The 19,904-nt window shown below is 37.8% G+C and overlaps 1 protein-coding gene across 3 annotated transcripts in view; it reads right to left on the bottom strand.

Annotated features, from left to right (window-relative positions):
• Positions 1–19,904, bottom strand: part of LOC113070699 (G protein-coupled receptor kinase 5-like) — a 51,437-nt gene that overhangs the window by 16,029 nt on the left and 15,504 nt on the right. For all 3 annotated transcript variants that reach the window (XM_026244094.1, XM_026244090.1, XM_026244093.1), the window contains exons 2-3: positions 9,819–9,914; positions 8,165–8,277 (exon numbers count right to left, since the gene is read on the bottom strand). In XM_026244094.1, the coding sequence (XP_026099879.1) occupies positions 8,165–8,277; positions 9,819–9,914 (209 nt within the window). The remainder of the gene's footprint in view (positions 1–8,164; positions 8,278–9,818; positions 9,915–19,904) is intronic.

The raw sequence follows: 19,904 nt of genomic DNA, 5'->3' as shown, positions 1-19,904 counted from the left end.
GGCCGAGAGCCGTGGGAACAGGAGCGAGGCCGGTGGCGTTATTTGGAAATGAGCGGCACCTGCTCGACCCACCGGTCTCGAGTCCCACGGAGGAGATGGAGGGATATAAAACCGGAGCGATGACAGTGACGGACGAGAGAGGACCAGGCCTGGGCTTTAGTTGTGTTTGCTTTTTATTGGTGCGCAACAGTTGTCCGCGAGGGGCTGTTGCGCTGTTTTGTGTTTATTTTGTTATTAAAGTCTTTATTGGATTGTTCACCGGTTCCCGCTTCCTTCTTCCGGGCTTCGGCACCACTGTAACAATTAAACCTTCATAACTATGGGAAGAAGGAGGTGTTCCCACGTCTCTAGGCCCCGCCCCACTCGTCACAATAACTAAAACTAAAATAAACAAATTAAAGCTAAATAGAAAAATGTAAAGTGCCCCTCTATTATGCCATTTTGAATAGTGCCGTTCATGAAGTGTATAATGTAGCTGTATGTGAATGCAAGCGATCTACAAAGTTGTAAAGCCAAAAGTGCACGATAAATAAAGTTATTGTCTCCCAAAAGAAAGAATCAAGTCTGATCAGCCTAAACGATTCGTCAGTAATTCAAATCCCACTTCTGTGATGGCTACACATTACTGGGTAACACATTTGTTGTACGTTAGAACAGCTTGACCCACCTTCAAACACTGTAGCTTGTTAGTGTGGTTAATTTCAGGTCAAAAAGACGCTGCGAAAGTAAATCTATTTTATTTTCACTTTTGAAAGATGAGGCTGCAAAGAATCAGTGGTTAAAATATATAATATGGTTTAGTTCACAGTTTATTTGGACCAGCTGGCTCCACTGAATCATAGCCTGTAAGAATTGTAAATAACAGATGTTTATATTTTTTGTCAATCATTCAAAATACAGAACTATGGCAATATCGTTTGAGATTCATTGGAAAATGAGGTGATATTAAATTTATATTTTGAGAAAACGTTTTTATTTTTTTGGACCTTGCATGCATGCAAACCAATTGTAGGAGAATCCCATAACAATATTAGGGACCTTAAAAATTGCATAATAGGGACAAAAACAAAGAACATTACAAAACTACTAAAAAAAAAGTAGTATAATAAGTTATATAATCAATAATATTAAAATAAGTTGGCAATCTAAGCTAAACAAGCTTACTGAGGGTGCAACCACCCAGCTTTTAGGGGATATGGAGAAAAAAAAAACCTGTGCCATTATTTATTTTAAACAAATAGTCTATTATTACAGCATAACCTATTTCAGACCCCACAACATGTAATAACAAAACAACTATTGTTATTCACTTTATAAGGGTTTCTTAAAGCCCAGAATAAGCTGCAACGTGGACCAGACTTGTGTTAGTCAAAGAACTAGTCATGTGAGGCTAATATGCACTGGAAGTCACTTTGGATAAAAGCGTCTGCCAAATGCATGAATGTAAGTATAATATTGACCAGACCTTGTGCCGATACTCCAAAACCTTGAGACTAATGAAACTGAGACCGACAGAGAGTATTATATGAACTCAAATCATTTGTTCAACACAGGAAAACAGAAACTACATTCACTGACTTCATTTCAGTCAGTATCTATTTCTATATGCTGAATGAGGCAGAAGCATCATGTAATTGAGTCCGTGAGTGATTACACAATGAATGAGCTCCACAGTCTGGCACGTCCTTTCCCTAAGGGCCATAAATGTGCCTGTGTGTGTGTGTGTTAGAGGGGTAATACTTAATGACACCCTCATCAACACCCCCAGCCCCCCCCCGCCCAACCCTCGCGCTCAGTGGATCCCATTACGCAAGACTCTCCATGACCACCTGCCCCCACTCGGATCCGTCCCGAAAGATGTAAACACACACATACACGCGCCTGCACCAAAGCATATGTACCCACAAATAGGTTGTCGCACAAACCATGTGTCCGCACACGCGTCACACATATGCTTCACGAGCACACACACACACACGCTTCATGAAGCCCACCATGTGTGTGACTTCAGGTTGCTGGGTAACCAGCCAGTCAACACGGCAGGATTCCATAAGGTCCTGGAGCGCCACAGCACGGCCCAGCAGCGTCAATAAATACACTGAACGTCATTACATAGTGGGGGACTGTGTGCCCGCGCGGGCACAGCGTCTCGACACATACAGCAGCATGATTTCCATTCCTCTTTACACATTTAGCAACTCCTCCAATGGAAGATTTCAAATGAGTGACGAAGGCAGAAAATGTTGCAAGGAATGTTCAGAGTTCAATAGAAGACGGTTCTATGGAATTAATTGCAGCTAGTGCCTTATTTAAAGGGACAGTTCCATTTAACAAAGTTTAAAAGTTCCCATTCTCCCAGGTTCTCACGTATTAATAAAGCACGTTTAAGCCTCACTTACCATATTCGATGTGCTCTACGTATGTGTATTTATATCTTAATAAAAGTCTTTATTGACCCTTCAGTGGAGTTTGATTGACAGGAGAGTAGATTAACGTCGGCGGACATGAACTTGAAAAATGTGTGAGTATTGACGTCTCTCCACGGGTGAAACAAGACACCTTGTGATGTTCATTTATGTTTGTTTTGTGCTGTAGCTTGTAATGAAGAGGTGATGCCCGTTTACAGATTTACTACTGACACAAAAAATTATCGCTGGATATAAAATGTTATTCTAAATTCATGCAGAAATTAATCTCAGTGACATTGAGAAAGGACACGGGGCTTAAATACTGCTCTCTGGAATGGGAAATGATGGAATTTGCAAGGGAATTAGCTTTGCTTGCATGTTAAAGGTCACTGTATGGAAAAAAGCAGAAAATACAAACACACACACACACAGAGAGAGCTCCAATCATAATAGTGGTTTGAGAACAGACTTACGTCAGAGGCTCTGAATGGTACAGTAGAGCTACCAGGCCAAAACAAATGGCGGGCTGCCTCTGACACAGAGGAACTGGGCCAATCTGATGTGTGCGATAACGTCGGACTACTCCGCCTCCACCGAGATGGAAAAACAAAACCCGGACCAAAAAGGTCAGCGGCATGCACATTTCAATTGTCTTTGTGTATACATAAACCCAAAAGAACGTGTGAAGAGGTCTCTCGCATGAAGTTCTCGCGTTTCTTTCCCTGTTTCTCACACACACACACACACACACACACACACACAGATCTCACACAGAGCAGACACAGACAGCGCTGTCTGACTCGCCACAACAATTGAGATCCTGCTACTCTCTGACGTCAGAGCAGGCCTTAAAAAATCCCCCCGGGCTCTTTCCTTATGGTGACTCGCACAAACACATGCATACACGCTCACTGCCTGCAGAACATACATACTTTACATCAAACAGTCTCAATACATCTCTGTGTCATGAAGAGTGCATCTAAATTGGGTGAAATCTCACAAAGTCTGTCAAGAGCATCTCAGGGCCATATTTCATCCTAAACATCTAAAGAAATTTCAAAATCGAGTTTGTTTGTAGAATATCATTATTTGACAAGCAGTGTTCAACAGTTTGGGGTCGGTAAGATTTTTGTTTTCTGAAAGAAATTAATACTTTTATTCAGCATGGATGCATTATATATATATATATATATATATATATATATATATATATATATATATATATATATATATATATATATATATATATATATATATACACACACACACACACACACACACACATATTTACATTACATTTACATTAATTCATTTAGCAGACGCTTTTATCCAAAGCGACTTACAGATGAAGACAGCGGAAGCAATCAAAAACAACAAAAAGAGCAATGATATATAAGTGCTATAACAAGTCTCAGTTAGGTTAACACAGTACACGTAGCATGGGATTTTAACTAATATAATAAATAAAAAGAAATAAAAGAATAGAGCAAGCTAGTTAGAGGTCTTTACACATACACACACACACATACATATACAATTGCATAATAAATGAAAAGAAAATAGAATACAAAAAGATTAGAAAGGTAGTTAGATTTTTTAATAGAATTAGAATAGTGAGTGTTAAAGTTAGAGGGTCAAATAAAGATGGAAGAGATGTGTTTTAAGCCTATTCTTGAAGATGGCTAAGGACTCAGCTGCTCGGATTGAGTTGGGGAGTTCATTCCACCAGAAGGGAACATTTAATTTAAAAGTCCGTAAAAGTGACTTTGTGCTTCTTTGGGATGGAACAATCAAGCGACGTTCACTTGCAGAACGCAAGCTTCTAGAGGGCACATAAGTCTGAAGTAATGAATTTAGGTAAATTGGTGCAGAGCCAGTGGTAGTTTTGTAGGCAAACATCAATGCCTTGAATTTTATGCGAGCAGCTATTGGAAGCCAGTGTAAATTGATAAACAGAGGTGTGACGTGTATTCTTTTTGGCTCATTAAAAATTAATCTTGCTGCCGCGTTCTGAATTAATTGTAAAGGCTTCTAGCTGTTTTTGAAGAAGTTATGGTTGATGTGCCTAACTTGATGGTGAAATTGTGATGGAACGATGGGTTTGCTGGAATCACAAGCAGTTCTGTCTTGGCAAGGTTGAGTTGAAGGTGATGGTCCATCATCCAGGAAGAAATGTCAGTTAGACAAGCTGAGATGCGAATAGCTACCGTTGGATCATCAGGATGGAATGAGAGGTAGGGTTGAGTGTCATCAGCATAGCAGTGGTATGAAAAGCCATGTTTCTGAATGACAGAACCTAATGATGCCATGTATACAGAGAAGAGAAGTGGTCCAAGAACTGAGCCCTGAGGCACCCCAGTAGTTAGATGATGAGACTTGGACACCTCACCTCTCCAAGATACTTTGAAGGACCTATCTGATAGGTAAGACTCAAACCATTGAAGTGTTGTTCCTGAGATGCCTTTCGCCAGTAGCGTTGATAGGAGGATCTGGTGGTTAACCGTGTCAAAAGCAGCGGACAGATCAAGCAGGATAAGTACTGAAGATTTGGATTCTGCTCTTGCCAGTCTTAGAGCTTCAACAACTGAGAGCAAGGCCGTCTCAGTTGAATGTCCACTTCTGAAGCCAGATTGGTTGCTGTCAAGGAGATTGTTGTGTGTGAGAAATGTAGAGACTTGTTTGAACACAGCTCGTTCAAGTGTTTTTGCAATAAAAGGAAGAAGGGAAACTGGTCTGTAGTTCTCTAAAAGAGATGGGTTGAGGTTGGGTTTCTTAAGTAGTGGAGTTATACGTGCCTGTCTAAATGATGAGGGAAAAACACCAGTGTGGAGGGAAGTGTTGATGATGTGAGTGAGTGCAGGTACAACTTCAGGAGAAATGGCTTGAAGGAGATGAGATGGAATTGGATCAAGGGGGCAAGTTGTAGGGTGATTAGAAAGGATGAGTTTTGAGACTTCTGCCTCAGAGAATGAAGAGAAGGATGTAAATGAGTGTGAGTTTGCTGGTGATATGAGCTTGACTGAGTGTGGTGTGGAAAATTGTGCACTAATTTTTTTTTTTCATTTTATTAATGAAAAAACGTTGCAAAGTCGTCAGCTACTAGAGATGAAGCAGGAGGAGGAGGAGGAGGAGGACAAAGAAGTGAGGAAAATGTTTTAAAAAGTATGCGAGAGTTAGATGAATTGTTAATTTTGTTATGGTAGTATGTCCTTTTAGCAGAGGAGACATTAGCAGAGAAAGAAGATAGGAGTGACTGATACACAATAAGATCAGTAGTATTTTTGGACTTGCGCCACACCCTTTCAGAAGCTCTAAGCTTAGAACGGTGTTCGCGTAGAACATCAGATAACCAAGGGGCAGAAGGGGTGTTACGGGCTGGCCTGGAAGATAAGGGGCAAACAGTGTCTAAACAAGATGTAAGAGTGGAGCAGAAAGTATCAGTAGCACTGTTAGCATCCAAAGATGCAAACAGTTTAGGGGAAGGAAGTGAAGATGAAACCATTGCAGATAGCCGGGAGGGTGAAAGTGTGCGTAGGTTACGTCGAAAGATGACATGTGGAGGGGTAAGTGATGTGTCAGGGATCATGTTGAGGTTAAGAGTGAGGAGGAAGTGATCCGACGTGTGCAGTGGAGTAACCAGAACATGATCACTAGAGCAGTTTCGTGTATAAATAAGGTCCAGTTGGTTGCCTGATTTGTGAGTAGCAGTAGTTGACACCCGGTTGAATTCAAAAGAGGCAAGCAGAGTGTGGAAATCGGCAAACAGAGGTTTATCTAGATGAATGTTGAAATCTCCAAGCATAACTAGGGGAGTACCATCCTCAGAAAAGGTTGAGAGCAACACATCTAATTCATCCAAAAAGTTACCCAGTGGTCCTGGGGGTTGATAGACAATTAAAATTTTTTTTTTAAAAGGGTAGGTAACAGTAACTGAATGAGATTCAAAGGAGCTGTTGATACCCAAAGATGGTAAAGGATTAAATTTCCAATCATTAGAGATGAGCAGACCAGTACCTCCACCTCTTCCAGTCAAACGGGGAGAGTGGGAAAATGAGAAATTATTGGAGAGTGCTGCAGGTGTAGCAGTGTCCTCTGGTTTGATCCAGGTCTCTGTTAGGGCCATGAGATTAAGCTTTGAATGACTAATAATAGAAGTAATGAAATCGGTTTTGTTTACAGCAGACTGGCAATTCCAGAGACCAATAGGAAAAGAAAGTAGTGTATTAGCAGACATAGGTAAAGTATGCAGGTTGTTAAGATTGCGCTGTCTACATTGTGTGTTGCATGGTTTACGAGTGGTAATGATAGTAGGGATCTGGAAACACATAGTAAGATTTGGTTATAAACAAAAAACAACTGAAACAGAAATGAAACAAGGAAAAGGAAAAAGATTAATCAAAACAATACTTATATCCCCGGCCGGTGTCCCTGCCCGGTGGAGTCGCACGGTAGAGTCGATGGTCTTTACACTCTTCGGTCTTCACACGAGGAGGGCTTAACTGGAGGGCTGCCGCGACCGCTGCCGCGGTATACTAATCTTTTTTAAACCCGACAAAACGGAAATTGAATTCAATTTCATATATAAAGAGTCAGCAACTACTGTATGTACAAAACTATATTCCAAGTAAATTATCTCTGAATGATCATGTGACTTTGAAGACTGAAGTAATGATGCTGAAAATTCAGCTTTGACATCACAGGGATAAACTACAAATATATACATACAAATATATTAAAATAGAAACCAAAACAAATAAAAGCAGCGTTGGTTAGTATAATACTTTTGAATGATAGTGTATATTATTCTATTACAGATTTATTTTTTTGGCACTACAGTAATAATCATTTGGGGATCCTATTTTCTAGTGGCTCTAAAATACGTTTTTTGTTTTTTTCTTAAGGCAAAATATAATTTAATTTTCTTGTCTTTTGATTTTTGCGTGAAATATGACTTCTCTGTGAGATTCTCTCAAAAGTAAATTCTCCAAACAAGGAGCTATAATTACGATTCATTTAGTGGTCCCATGCACCTTTATTGACAGCTGCTCTTCATAAAATAACACCTAATAAAATCCCAATTAAAAATATCCCATCCTGGCATTTTCCCTTCATTATTGAAAAATCATCTGCTCTTCCTTCATTAGCTGTAACATTGTAACCCAGGCACGGTAACAGTGTTTTTATGTTCAGGACATTTTGGTTTTATTTTATTTGACTTTCAGATGACATTTACGTACGTCTCTGAAACACATCAATAAAGCTTCCCTATTCACTTACACAAAGGGTTTTTGTTAAAATGAGAAGGAGAACGTTCCAATACATCATAAACAAGACGAACACCTTTTCCAAGTCCTAAAAAACACAAACACGCAGCCCCATGTTTTATGATGGCGACTTCCTGTCATGGGTTCAGGTTCCCGGGGTTCAGACTGTTTGGGGTCTGTGGGGGTGTTGGAGAGACCAGACAATGGTCTCATTCAGTGACCACATGCCAGTCCTGATATTTTGGGCTTTACTCCATGATAGCCCAGGCTAGTCATGTGGGAGGCATGTTGTCCGGGCCCGTGTAACTCAGACAGAGGGTTACGAGAAACCGGAGAAACTTTGAGTAGGCAAGAGATTTTCAAAGATGAGGAGCTGCTTAAAAGGACCAGCTATTAGTGTTTGGACGATCCTAAATAAATTCTGTTTTCATTAGAACATAAATCAGGTGCACCGAGTACTGCAGACGTGTGTGTATGTGTGCGCAGACGTACCATGGCGTCCAGGAGCTGGATGCATCGCTGCAGCTCTGGTCGCGTCTCACAGTAGAGGCGGAACAGAAGTCCCCCGATGGGCTGCTTGTCACACAGGCTGAAATAGTCCCGCTCTGAGACACAATACAAAAGGAAAACTTTACCAAAAATGACTACAGTGATACAGTGATACTTTATTAAGTACATTTTGCTAGTAGCAAGTTTGACCCCATTTTGCATTCGCATCTGCCTTAATTCTTCATGGCGTGGATTCAACAAGGTGTTGGAAACATTCCTCAGAGATTTTGGTCCATATTGACATGATAGCATTACACAGTTGCTGCAAATTTGTGGCTGATCATCCATGATGTGAATCTCCCGTTCCACCACATCCCAAATTGAGATCTGGTGACTGTGGAGGCCATTTGAGTAAAATGAACTCATTGTCATGTTCAAGAAACCAGTCTGAGATGATTTGAGCTTTGTGTCATGACACGTTTCCCTACGAGAAGATGCCATCAAAAGATACTGACAAAGATACAATTCTCAGGTAGGCTGTGATGTTTACACTATTATCAGTTGGTAATAAAGTGTGCCAAGAAAATATCCCCCACACAGTTACACCACCGAGCAGCAGCCTAAACCGTTGAGACAAGGGAGGATGAATGGATCCATGCTTTCATGTCGTTTATGCCAAATTCTGACCATACCACAAATGTAAAAGCAGAAATCAAGACTCATCAGACCAGGCAACCCTTTCTCTGATCTTCTATTTGGCTGAGAGTTTCCTGAGGCTACAGTTCACACGGGCTCTTGGTTGTAACGAGTGGTTATTTGAGTTACTGTTGGCCCTCTATCAGCTTGATCTGGCCATTCTCCTCTGACCTCTGGCATCAACAAAGCACTTTCACCCACTGAAATGCCGCTCGCAAGATGGGTGCATTCTTTTAAAGGAAGAAAACTGAAAAATGTAAATGTCCATTTACTCAACCTCAAGTCTTTATAAAACCTGTATTACTGTATCCTATGGAATCAAATAGAAGACACTTTGCTCATACAATGAAAACCAGTTTTGAACACCACTGACTCTTATTATAGGGACACAATTGAAAGTCAGTCAAACAGGTTTGGCGTGCTATGAAGGAGAGTAATACACAACTGTTTTAAACATTGATAATAAGAAGAAATGTTTTCTATTTTAGTATTGTAAATATATTCCACAATATTACTTTTTACCGTATTTTTGTTTAACTGAATGTTTGATGAGCATAAGAGTCTTGGGTAAGTCTTGAGTTGGCTGTTATTTTTCAACAGTTGAAAAATGTGAATAACAGTCACTCCTCCTCTTCTGTTGCTCAAGGGATTGTGTGCAATATTAGACCAAACAGCATGCAAGGATGCATACTTTGCAAATCCACTGGGACAAGTATGGCATCCAGGAACCTTTGACACACTACTTTCAACTTACTGTAATTTGGGACGCACTCTTGCATACTATTTCTCAGACTCTAAGCAAATTGGAATTAAGCCGATGGCAATGTAAACTCAGAGACAGCTAAACAATGGTGAACAGCAAAGTTACATCACACTTGGCCAGAAGAAAAACACAGCTATCAAGGAGAATGGAAAAGACAGGAAGTGTATAAACAAGACACACTAAGTGTTGATACATTACCGATGGTTTTGCTCAACTCTGCGCATTGACTGATATGAGGGAAGCGAAGGATCTCCCTCCATTTTTTACTTCTTCCTTTCCGTTTTCCTCCTCCGCCTAGACAGAGAAAAGACAAAGGTAGCCATTTCAAACTTTTTCTAGACAATATCAACATTTGCATTCTTAATAACTGTGCACGGGAAAAGAACAATCATTTTAATAATTATAGGACATTGCACTTTCCACAAATCCCAATGGATAAAATACATATTTACAATACAATCCAATGCTGATCTTCCTCAGAAACACATTATAGAAGTCTAATGCATCCCCAATGCTGTTGCATGCTATCTGTAATCGCCAGGATGCTTTATAGGAACGCTAATTAGCTTTGAACCTTATGAAATCTCCTCGTGACTTTGAACATGGGCAGTGTAATAAACCATGTCAGCATCTGGTCTCTCAGCCTGAGAGTAAGCAAGCTGTGGTTAAAACGAGTGTCATTTCTGACGTCAGCACAGGTCAAAAATATGCATTCCCTCCCAAAAGAAAAGCCGAGCTTTTACAACAAACCGTGTCACGCTCTGCAATAACGGTTTGTCTTATGAAGCATTCAAACTTATGCGGGCCAATAAAACAGAGCTGCTTCTGCGGCACATTTATTAGTAACAAAGGTGCTCTTTCTCGCTTCTTTCACGCCGCTTTTTCTGAATTTGAATTCGAGAAGAATAGAGTCCATGGCGTTCCCACTCTGGAACGGGAACATGGAGCATTTAGCCATTGACCATTCCAGCGTTGTGAATAAAGCTGAATGTCTCCAAACACAAACAATCAGGGTAGTTAAATCCCAAGATTGATGCCTCAAGACATTCATCTCACGTACATGACAGGCCTTGCTAATTAGGAGCCGCTACAAATCAAATCCTTTCCCACCAAACGGCAGGATCGTTAAAGCACTAAACAGATTCAGACGACTTAAATAAATATGAGAGGAATGTTACAGTAAATCGCTCCGACCTGGCACAGGGATTTCTGTGTGTTTGTGTGCGTCTAGATTAACAATTTACAAAAGCACAGAACTATAACATCAAATGCACTACTGGAACATTTCTCCAGTTACTTATTCAACCATTAACTCGTAACATTTTCCAGTTTACATTGCTTTCAAATATTATTTTTATGCAGGAAATGTTAGTATATGCTTCTGCAAGTCACTGGCCATAAATACAAATCAACTGTGGGATTCTGGGACAGGGCTCTTATTTATCTAGGACACTTTTGGCCCAGTGGACTTTTAGAAAATAATTTAGCATTAAAATACTTTTAACACGGTACAAGACCATTCTGTAATTTTTCTGAACCACCATATTTTGAAACTATTTCAGTCACATTTGAAATTATTATTATTGTTTTAAATAAAATGGCCAAATTTGTCTTGCATATTTTAATTTCATAGCTAGTTCCTTATGCATTTTTACGTCATTTGACAGAATAATGGCTCGCTTTGAAATGACAGAAAAAACTTTAAATCACAGCTGATATTTACATTCAATTTTCTTTGTTTTCTTTGTACGTAACATGTCTCAAATTTCATCGCAAACTGCTGTCTCCTTAGTAAACCAGCAGATTGAATTAGTGAAATTTCTGCAATTTTGAACAAATAAATTCCATTGTTTATTGTCGACGGTGTAGTGATGTATGAAGCACAGCCTACACTCTTCCAAATTACAACAAACTTTACATTTTTGAGAATATTTAGATTGTGGAAATTAAGTATCCAAACATTAGATACCTTAAAAACCTTAAAAAATAGTAAATCAATAATCTGATGTCTGTATGCACAAAGGGACAGAACCCTAAACAAGACCAAATCTGCAGATGAAACTTTTTTTTTAGAAGCATGTTTTAAATTTGCACAAGCTCCTCACGACTTCACCACGTTACGTACGAGAAGCTGCAAAAGTGGAACGTAAATTTTTAAGTAAATATAATGGGCGATATATTTCGTCACCAAAATGTACATGTACATATATTGCACGATAAGTCGAAAAATTGATTATTGCGACAGGCCTAACCACACGTTAAGTTTGTAATTAGCATATAAATGACTGTCTGTTGATTTCACAAAGTGTTTGCATCATCATCGTTTTAAAAACGTGTATTTTTATGATGGTTTTTACATATCTAAAAATTGAAAGTCAGAATTTGGAGCCTGGGACAAAACACAACAAAAACTACATAAAAACAAAGACATGTGAAAAGTAGCTAAACTAAATGCAGGCAAGGCAAGTTTCCAAGCCAGTTTTAATATGACAATCACATAACACACACACAAAAAAGTTGGTTCAATTTGTTAGTTTTAATAGAAACCAACCCATGGGCAATAAAAGTGCCAAGAAACTACAATGTTTTTCTGCAACAGAAACCCAATAAGCTGTGTTGAGGTCTATAGTAGAAAAGGACAGAAGATCGCAGGCCATACGCAACAAAAACATTTATCTGATCTTGTGAAATGCACCACTTGCCAAAAACCTGCTGCTTACATAATCCTCGATGCATGTCTGTTACAGATTTAGGGGAATGTGACTGCAGGAGTAATTGTGATACCAATCAAAGCAGAGAGGAATGTTTTCTTTACATCATCCTCCCAGAGGTCCGTTCAAGTCAGAGCATGCATTACAGGCCGACTCGAGTCAATGCATCAAACAACCTAAAACACCTGGAAGAAAGTGGGTCAGAAAATGGAGATCTAATTAACCTCCTTCCTTTCAGTCAAACTCCGAGCCAACTAGAAGAGTCAGATCGACTGTGAAGGTCAGGAGGCTCGCCGCTCACTCAACCGAGCAATACAAACAAGAATCAAACTTTCTAAGAATGACATTTTGAGAGCTTGATGGAGCTCTTGCTGATTATTACAGCTGGAAAAGTGAAGATCATGCACCGCCCTTATGACTGCAGCGGGATAGGGATCCGGTCTCATTATTTGGAGAGGTTTAGGTGGATGTGAGGCGTATGCCGCTTTATGTAAATGTACTGTACATATGCACTCGCTAAAAACAACTCCACCTTAACCTAAAGCCAATAAAAGAGACATCAGACCAGAGCAACTCGAGCAGTACTGTGGAAGCTATTGAAGAGAACGTGCAAAATCTGCAGTGTTTCATCCGCTCGCATTCGGAAACAACAGAGAGTCATATGTCTGCCCAAAATAACGGGGGACACAGAATTCATCATTTACGCTCACTCTACTATAAAGATCAGAAGAAAAAACTATCCTGATAACCAGGGTTTCTACTGGTTTTATGAAGGCGATGTTAGGACATAAAAAAAAGAAGACATTTTTCAAGACCAAGTAAAGAAAATTTAAGAAATAAATTGAAACGAAACAATACGTCAATATGTTCTCTAAGTGTAAATGAGTTATATTAGCAATATTTCAAAGTTTGAAAATACACCTTCCAACCAATTTCCATTACTTTAAATTCATTTTACAAAGTAATAATAATAAAAAACGCTATAGCTCTGCTCCCAGCCACTTTTCCTGCACATTCTGATCACACTACAAAAAAAGTGATTTCTTCCTCATTATTTTTGATATTTTCCAGTGCAAATGTCTAAAGATACTTGTAGCAAAATGACATAAGTCGTCTGGTTCTCTGTGAAACTGATCAAGATGAAGTGAGTTATGATTGAAACGAGAACAAAGATCTGCCAGTGGGCTCAGAAAAATACATTTTATTCAAATGGAATTTTTTTTCTTTTTTTTTGCAGTGCATGCAACATTTAATACCATGACTCTGAATCGAAGACTTTCTGCTCTTATAAAAAAAAAAAAATAGTGAAAAGGTGAATCAATACTTTAAGACTTGCAGAAACCCTGATAACAAACCCAGCAGTTAGTTTAATATTTCATCCTTATCATTAGTGATGAATACAGAACTACTCCTCAAAAGTCAACAGGTCACACACACACACACACACACACACACACATATGAAGGATCCCAGCGTTTGGCATTTACGAGCGCTATTTAGTTGTTATCAGTATCAAAGTGAGTGAGGATTCAGTCCAGGAATTCATGGCATGAAATACTGTGGGCCACAGCACGGTCAGGTGGACACACGTGTTGAGTGTGTGTGTGTGTGTGTGTGTGTGTGTGTGTGTTCTTGTTTTTGTGACATATCAGGACACAACTCTGTATAATGACATGGGTATGACACAGGTATTACAAGGAGAGGGTGACTTGTGAGAACATAACCCATGTCCCCATTTTTCAAAACGCTTATAAATCATACAGAATGAGTTTTTTTGAGAAAGTAAAAATGCACAAAGTTTCCTGTGAGGGTTAGGGTTAGGTGTAGGGTTTGTGTAGGGCCATGTAATATACAGTTTCTACAGTATAAAAACCATTACGCCTATGGGATGTCCCCACTTTTCACAAAAACAAACGTGTGTTTGTGTGTGTGGATGTATGTATCTTCATTTAGGAATGGCAAGCACCCATTAATAGTGACTGACATGCTTTTTCAGTTTCTTAAAACCAAAAGGAAATCAAATATTGTGTCTTTGTGTCCTTACACACACGACTGTGTTACATGTCAGAGACGGGCTTATTATAAAAGAGGCCGAAGAATTAGTAAGCCTGCTTAAAGTGTTCCACAAGACTCCGACTACACCCTTTTGTTTCATGTCCGTTTTATGGATGTGACCTAATGTGCACGATATAAAAATCCTCTTGACGGACTGTCGCGCATCTGTCAGTGACCCGGCAGACACACGCCCCGCGTGACGCCAACATCTCGTCATTCACTGCTGATGAATGCTTTACTTGGTGATTCAGAGGTTTAAGTCTTTAGAGAGCACATTAACTAAAGTTAAAAGCGCTTTATATAACAATTCGCATAATGGGAAGCAGAGTTGTTATAGGAACGACAACTGTAAAATAAAACAATATAATAAATTGAAGAAACGGTTGAAGTAATTACGCTCACTCGTCTGTGAGCGTCACATTAAGGATATGTTTATTGACCGCAGTCCACAAACTGAAGCACAACCCATTTTACAACATCATTTTACACCACCTCAGGATGTAAAATCCAGGCTGCTGAAATTTCAGTGTACTTTCAACTCTACATCAACATTTATAACTGAATGACTCTGTATGTTTCAGATAAGGCCAAACAGTCTCGAATGACTCTACTGAGTGATTCTATGGGGTTTCTGCACTTGCCGCACTTCAGCTTCACACATCTTCTTGATCTTGTGGATTCAGTGTCTATCTTCTCTTTATGTAGTGAGAGTGCTGGTGTTTAGTTGGTGGTCTGGTGAGACTATAGCAGGTATTGACTTGACAGACGTGGTGTCATGGAAAAAACGAATCGCTCAAGTGACTGCATGCGACACCTAGTCGACTTGACAAACAATCCATGTTCAACATCGGTTGAGGGTCTAAAATTAGCAATGACCTGACAATTATAATGATCACTTGTTATCTTTTATCTTCATGGCTTGAAATCCTAGCAAAATCCATTCTGAAATAATTCAGCCAAAAATGATAAAAAAAAATTTAATAAAATAAAGATCTGTAACCATTTACTCATTCTCATGCTGTTATAAACCCAGGGGGTTTAAATTCACAGTATATTATGTTTGAAAAAAAGCTTTGTTTGTGGCTGGTTATATAATTAATATGAATTTGAATTAATAAATAAATGAACATGAGTATTAGTACAAGTATTATTTAGCAAAATCTTGTTAGTTACTCAAGATTCCACTAATAATTTTAAAAACATTAGCTAAAAAATTATTAGATAAAAAAATATGTATATATTATATATATATATATTATGCTAACCCTAACCCTTATATACAAATATATAATATTATAAATATAATATAAATATAATAAAATAAAAATATATAAATTGCAAAATTAAAATACAACACAATTTAATAAAAAATATAATTATATTATATATATATATATATATATATATATATATATATATATATATATATATATATATATATATATATATATATATATATATATATATATATATAGTGAACATTAAAAAAAAACAGCGCATGATATTAACAAATGCAATAAATGTTTTTAGAGGATGAAAAATTGAGAATTTTTTTTACAATAAAACAATCCTATCATTTTGGATATTATAGAAAAATATATATATATATTTTTTTAATGTAATTATGTGTAAAATGTACTAAAATTAATGTGAAATATTGGCTAAAAAATTTACAAGGCAAATTTCAGCAAAAAAAAAAAATACCAATATGAAATTGCACAGCATATGTACATCCATTTATATCACAAACAATAAAAAACTCATGAATGCTTGCAAAACTCACAAAGTGAATTCAACAATGCCTGGCTTTTTTTTTTTTAAGCGTATAAAGCACTTAAAGCGTGTGAATACCAGAGCACACCTTCATCAGGACAGGGTCGGTTAGAAGAGCTGCTCGTCTGATAAGAGAGAAAAAGAAAGAGACCGGCCACAACCCAGTTTCACTTTCTGTGTACATGTGTGTACTATACAGTACCTGTGGCTAAATATACATGTGCAACTGTGTGAACGAAGGAGGAACAAGAGCATGCTTTGATTGACGAGAAATCTGCAGCACTGCTTTTTCCTTGTATGGTTATAGAGTCGATCTGTGGTGAAAGGTTTTTCAATGATGTTTCCTAAGCCAACTCACGAGTGATTGCTACAGCGGGTATGCTGCGACCAGACAGAAAAATGAATAAGCACAGTTCACCCACTAAATAAAAATATAGTTTATGATATCTTATTTACTCATCTGTATGATATTTCTAAATACAATTCTAGTTTTCCTTTACATATTTAGAAAAATAATTCATCTAAAATAACATTTAATATAATTATACTATAATATTTATATAGCTGCATAATTTTGCACGTGCAGTTCAGGATGCATGTGTCTTTATCTCCAACATTTTTTATTAATTTTTTTGAGCTGCAGAGCGCGCTTTTGCTGACTGCATTCTCTGACTTAATCGTTCATCCACACACTGACTGTTCACCAGTAAACCACATCCTGAGGAAGGGAACAAATTACATGAAAAAAAAAGGGTAGGCCTGTATCAACCAGACAGAGAAAAAACAACTGTATGTTCACTGTATTGTTGTAGCAGGTATATTTCTACATCAGGGGCTTTTTTTCTGAGAAGGCAATAGACATCAAATTGATGTAGATGAGAAAATACATGACAGTACAAAAGAGCCATAGGAGATCAATTAGTAAAACCACTTTTTCTACCAACAGCATCTCTTTTGCTCTACTTTGAAGTCATTGTGTTCTCAGTGAGAACGTGAAGAGTGAAAAACAGGTGCTGTGATTGTTTGCAAATGATCTGCAATCGGCCTGAAAGGGTCAAACTGATGGAATAGGGATGGAAAGGCCAGTTTAATGAACTCAATGAACCGTGTCAAAAACGATTAACCAGTTAATTTACATCATGCAACGATGAAATGGGAAGTGAGTGAGGTTGTTTGGTGAACGTTCTGCTCTGTTAAAATAAAGCGGACTTCAAAAACAAGCATTTACAGAGCATCTGATCAATCATAATCAAATGTGTATTTCTTGTTAATAACAGTAAAACAATAGTAATAGGGATAGCTCCATTGAAAATTGAATGTGTCATCATTTACTCATCCTCATGTTGATTAAACCTGTATGTCTGCTGAACACAAAAGATGATATTTTGAAGGATGTTGGTATTCAAACCATTTCCGGTCCCCATTTTCTTTTTTTGTTTGTTTACATAATATGGAAGTCAGTGGGGACCAGCAACTGTAGGTCAACTATCCCTTTAAGAGTCACAAATAAGGGTTTTTAATTTTAAGAATTAAACAAAAAAAGCCTTTAAGAAGTATCGTAAAACATTGTACTATCTAGCATCTCCTGTGCTTGCCTGCAAGTCGAACAGGAAACATGCAACTTTCAGACCACAATAATGAATACTCTATATCAGATCAACATAAAAAAAGACGCATACGCAAAACAGTGCATGATTCATTTGCATGCACACTGACAGAAAGACAAACACTTGCTCATTAACAAAATGAAAGGTGCTATGTACCACCAATCACCAAACGCAGCAGCGAAAGAAAAGAAAAACGACTGCTCTCATGACGGCAACGTCAATTTCTGGAAAGCTATTTGCATTTATGCCACACAGTCAAATGTGCAACATGCAAACATCAGTTGCATGTAATCATGCAAAAGATTAGGGTTTTAATTTGAAGAGCTTGTTTGGATGGCATTCTTTAATTTGCCTTAACCACAACTCGGCTTAAAAACTCAAAGAACCCAAATGCAGACAACGTTTTTAAGCAAGATAAAGCGTGATAATGCGGCTTAACAGACATTTCAAGACTTTTTCATGTTCACATGTTGGTTGGATGTGACATAAAGAGCACATCTTTGCAGTGTGATTTTCATGACTTCTGTTATACAGTAATATTATCTTTAATTAAATGTGTTTTATAAAAACCCACAGACCAAAAGTTGTAGTGCTTTTGAAATATCTATATATATACATACACACACACACAAAAGCATTTGAATAAGTAGCATATAATAAATAAAGTTGAAATCAAATAGTATGAATAAAAATTTGCCTATTTTTAAAGAAGGAACCATAAATGTGTATCAAGGGTAATGACAGTGTAGAGATGCTCCATTCAGCCATGTGTGCGCATTCACTTTCTCCTTTTAACAACAACACTATAGTCTTTGAGTTTACAGCTAGCAGACTTGGTTTGCAAAGCATTCACAGTCTTGTTCAAGACTAAAAACAGACAAGAGTGCATGCATTAAACCAGCTTTCTATCAATAGAGAGGATCTTCCCAGAAGAAAGTCTTTTTATAGCTGTTTATACTCAAGATAATAGCATGCACAATAAAGAGATCGCTGTTTTACTTGACTGTGGGTGTTTAACTGTGCGTGTAGAACTTATACATTCTAAAAGCCATTACGGTTAGAGGTAAAACATATAAACATATGTATACCACAGTGCTATTTAATAAAAAAAAAGAGAGAACAAACAAAAAAAATTATAATAGTTTCTAGGGTAGACACTTTTTGGCAGCAAGGGGTGGTTTGTGAAATGGGTAAGAAACTAACCCTGCATCGGGGCAAATAAGCCCCAGATATATGACATGCGGTGATGAAAATACCCTTGCAGTGAATTTCTTGATTTTACAAAAACCCGATTTACCAAAAAGACAAATACTGCTTTATAGTCACTAATTCACCTTTTAATTCACAACATTTCAATGTCTAATCAATTTAATTTAGTGTCTTTATGCCATCACATGCTGGTTTGAAGCATCTGGAAGAGCTGGAACAAGTTGGAACAAATAAACTTCATGCAACGTTCAGCAACGCGGCCAATCACAGACATATCAGTTGATTTCTTGAGCACAATGGCCAATCTGAGGTGTTTAAGTTTAAGCATCCCTTAACCTTTCAAAACACTGGATTTTTGCTCAGTGCTGATAGATTCATTGATTATAATGGAACCTTGAGGGAATCTTGTAGTCATGTTTTGCATTTGATGTAGCCTATATGGAGAGTGGCTAATAACACGCATTAGCCACTTAGCACATAAGTATGTGAGCTTGACATATGTGGAGTATGTGAATAATGATGGTAAAAAATAATCATACTTCCTAGCGAATATGTAAACCGGAATGAAGAGGTTTGCTTGTGTCATATAAACATCTTACTGTTATAAGGCCTTACTCTGAATATTGGAAATAATCACATTATTGGTGCTCATGTAAACAAACGGTCTTTTACATGCAGCACTGAAGACTGGAGTAATAGTGCTGAAAATTCAGTTTTGCATCACAGGAATAAATAACATTTTAACACATTAAAACAGAAAATGTTTAATGTTTTAAATTGTAAAAATATTTCACAATAGTATCGTTTTTGATCAAATAAATGCAGCCTTAGGAGAGACTTTTTCAAAAACAAAAATCAGTGGCTAGGAAATAATGGCCTTGAAAAACACTTTCACAGCCATATACTGTCTTTCAATAATAATACAAATG

This window comes from Carassius auratus, unplaced genomic scaffold, assembly GCF_003368295.1.
Source record: "Carassius auratus strain Wakin unplaced genomic scaffold, ASM336829v1 scaf_tig00005214, whole genome shotgun sequence".
Taxonomy (NCBI): domain Eukaryota; kingdom Metazoa; phylum Chordata; class Actinopteri; order Cypriniformes; family Cyprinidae; genus Carassius; species Carassius auratus.
This window is presented reverse-complemented; position numbering and strand designations above follow the sequence as displayed.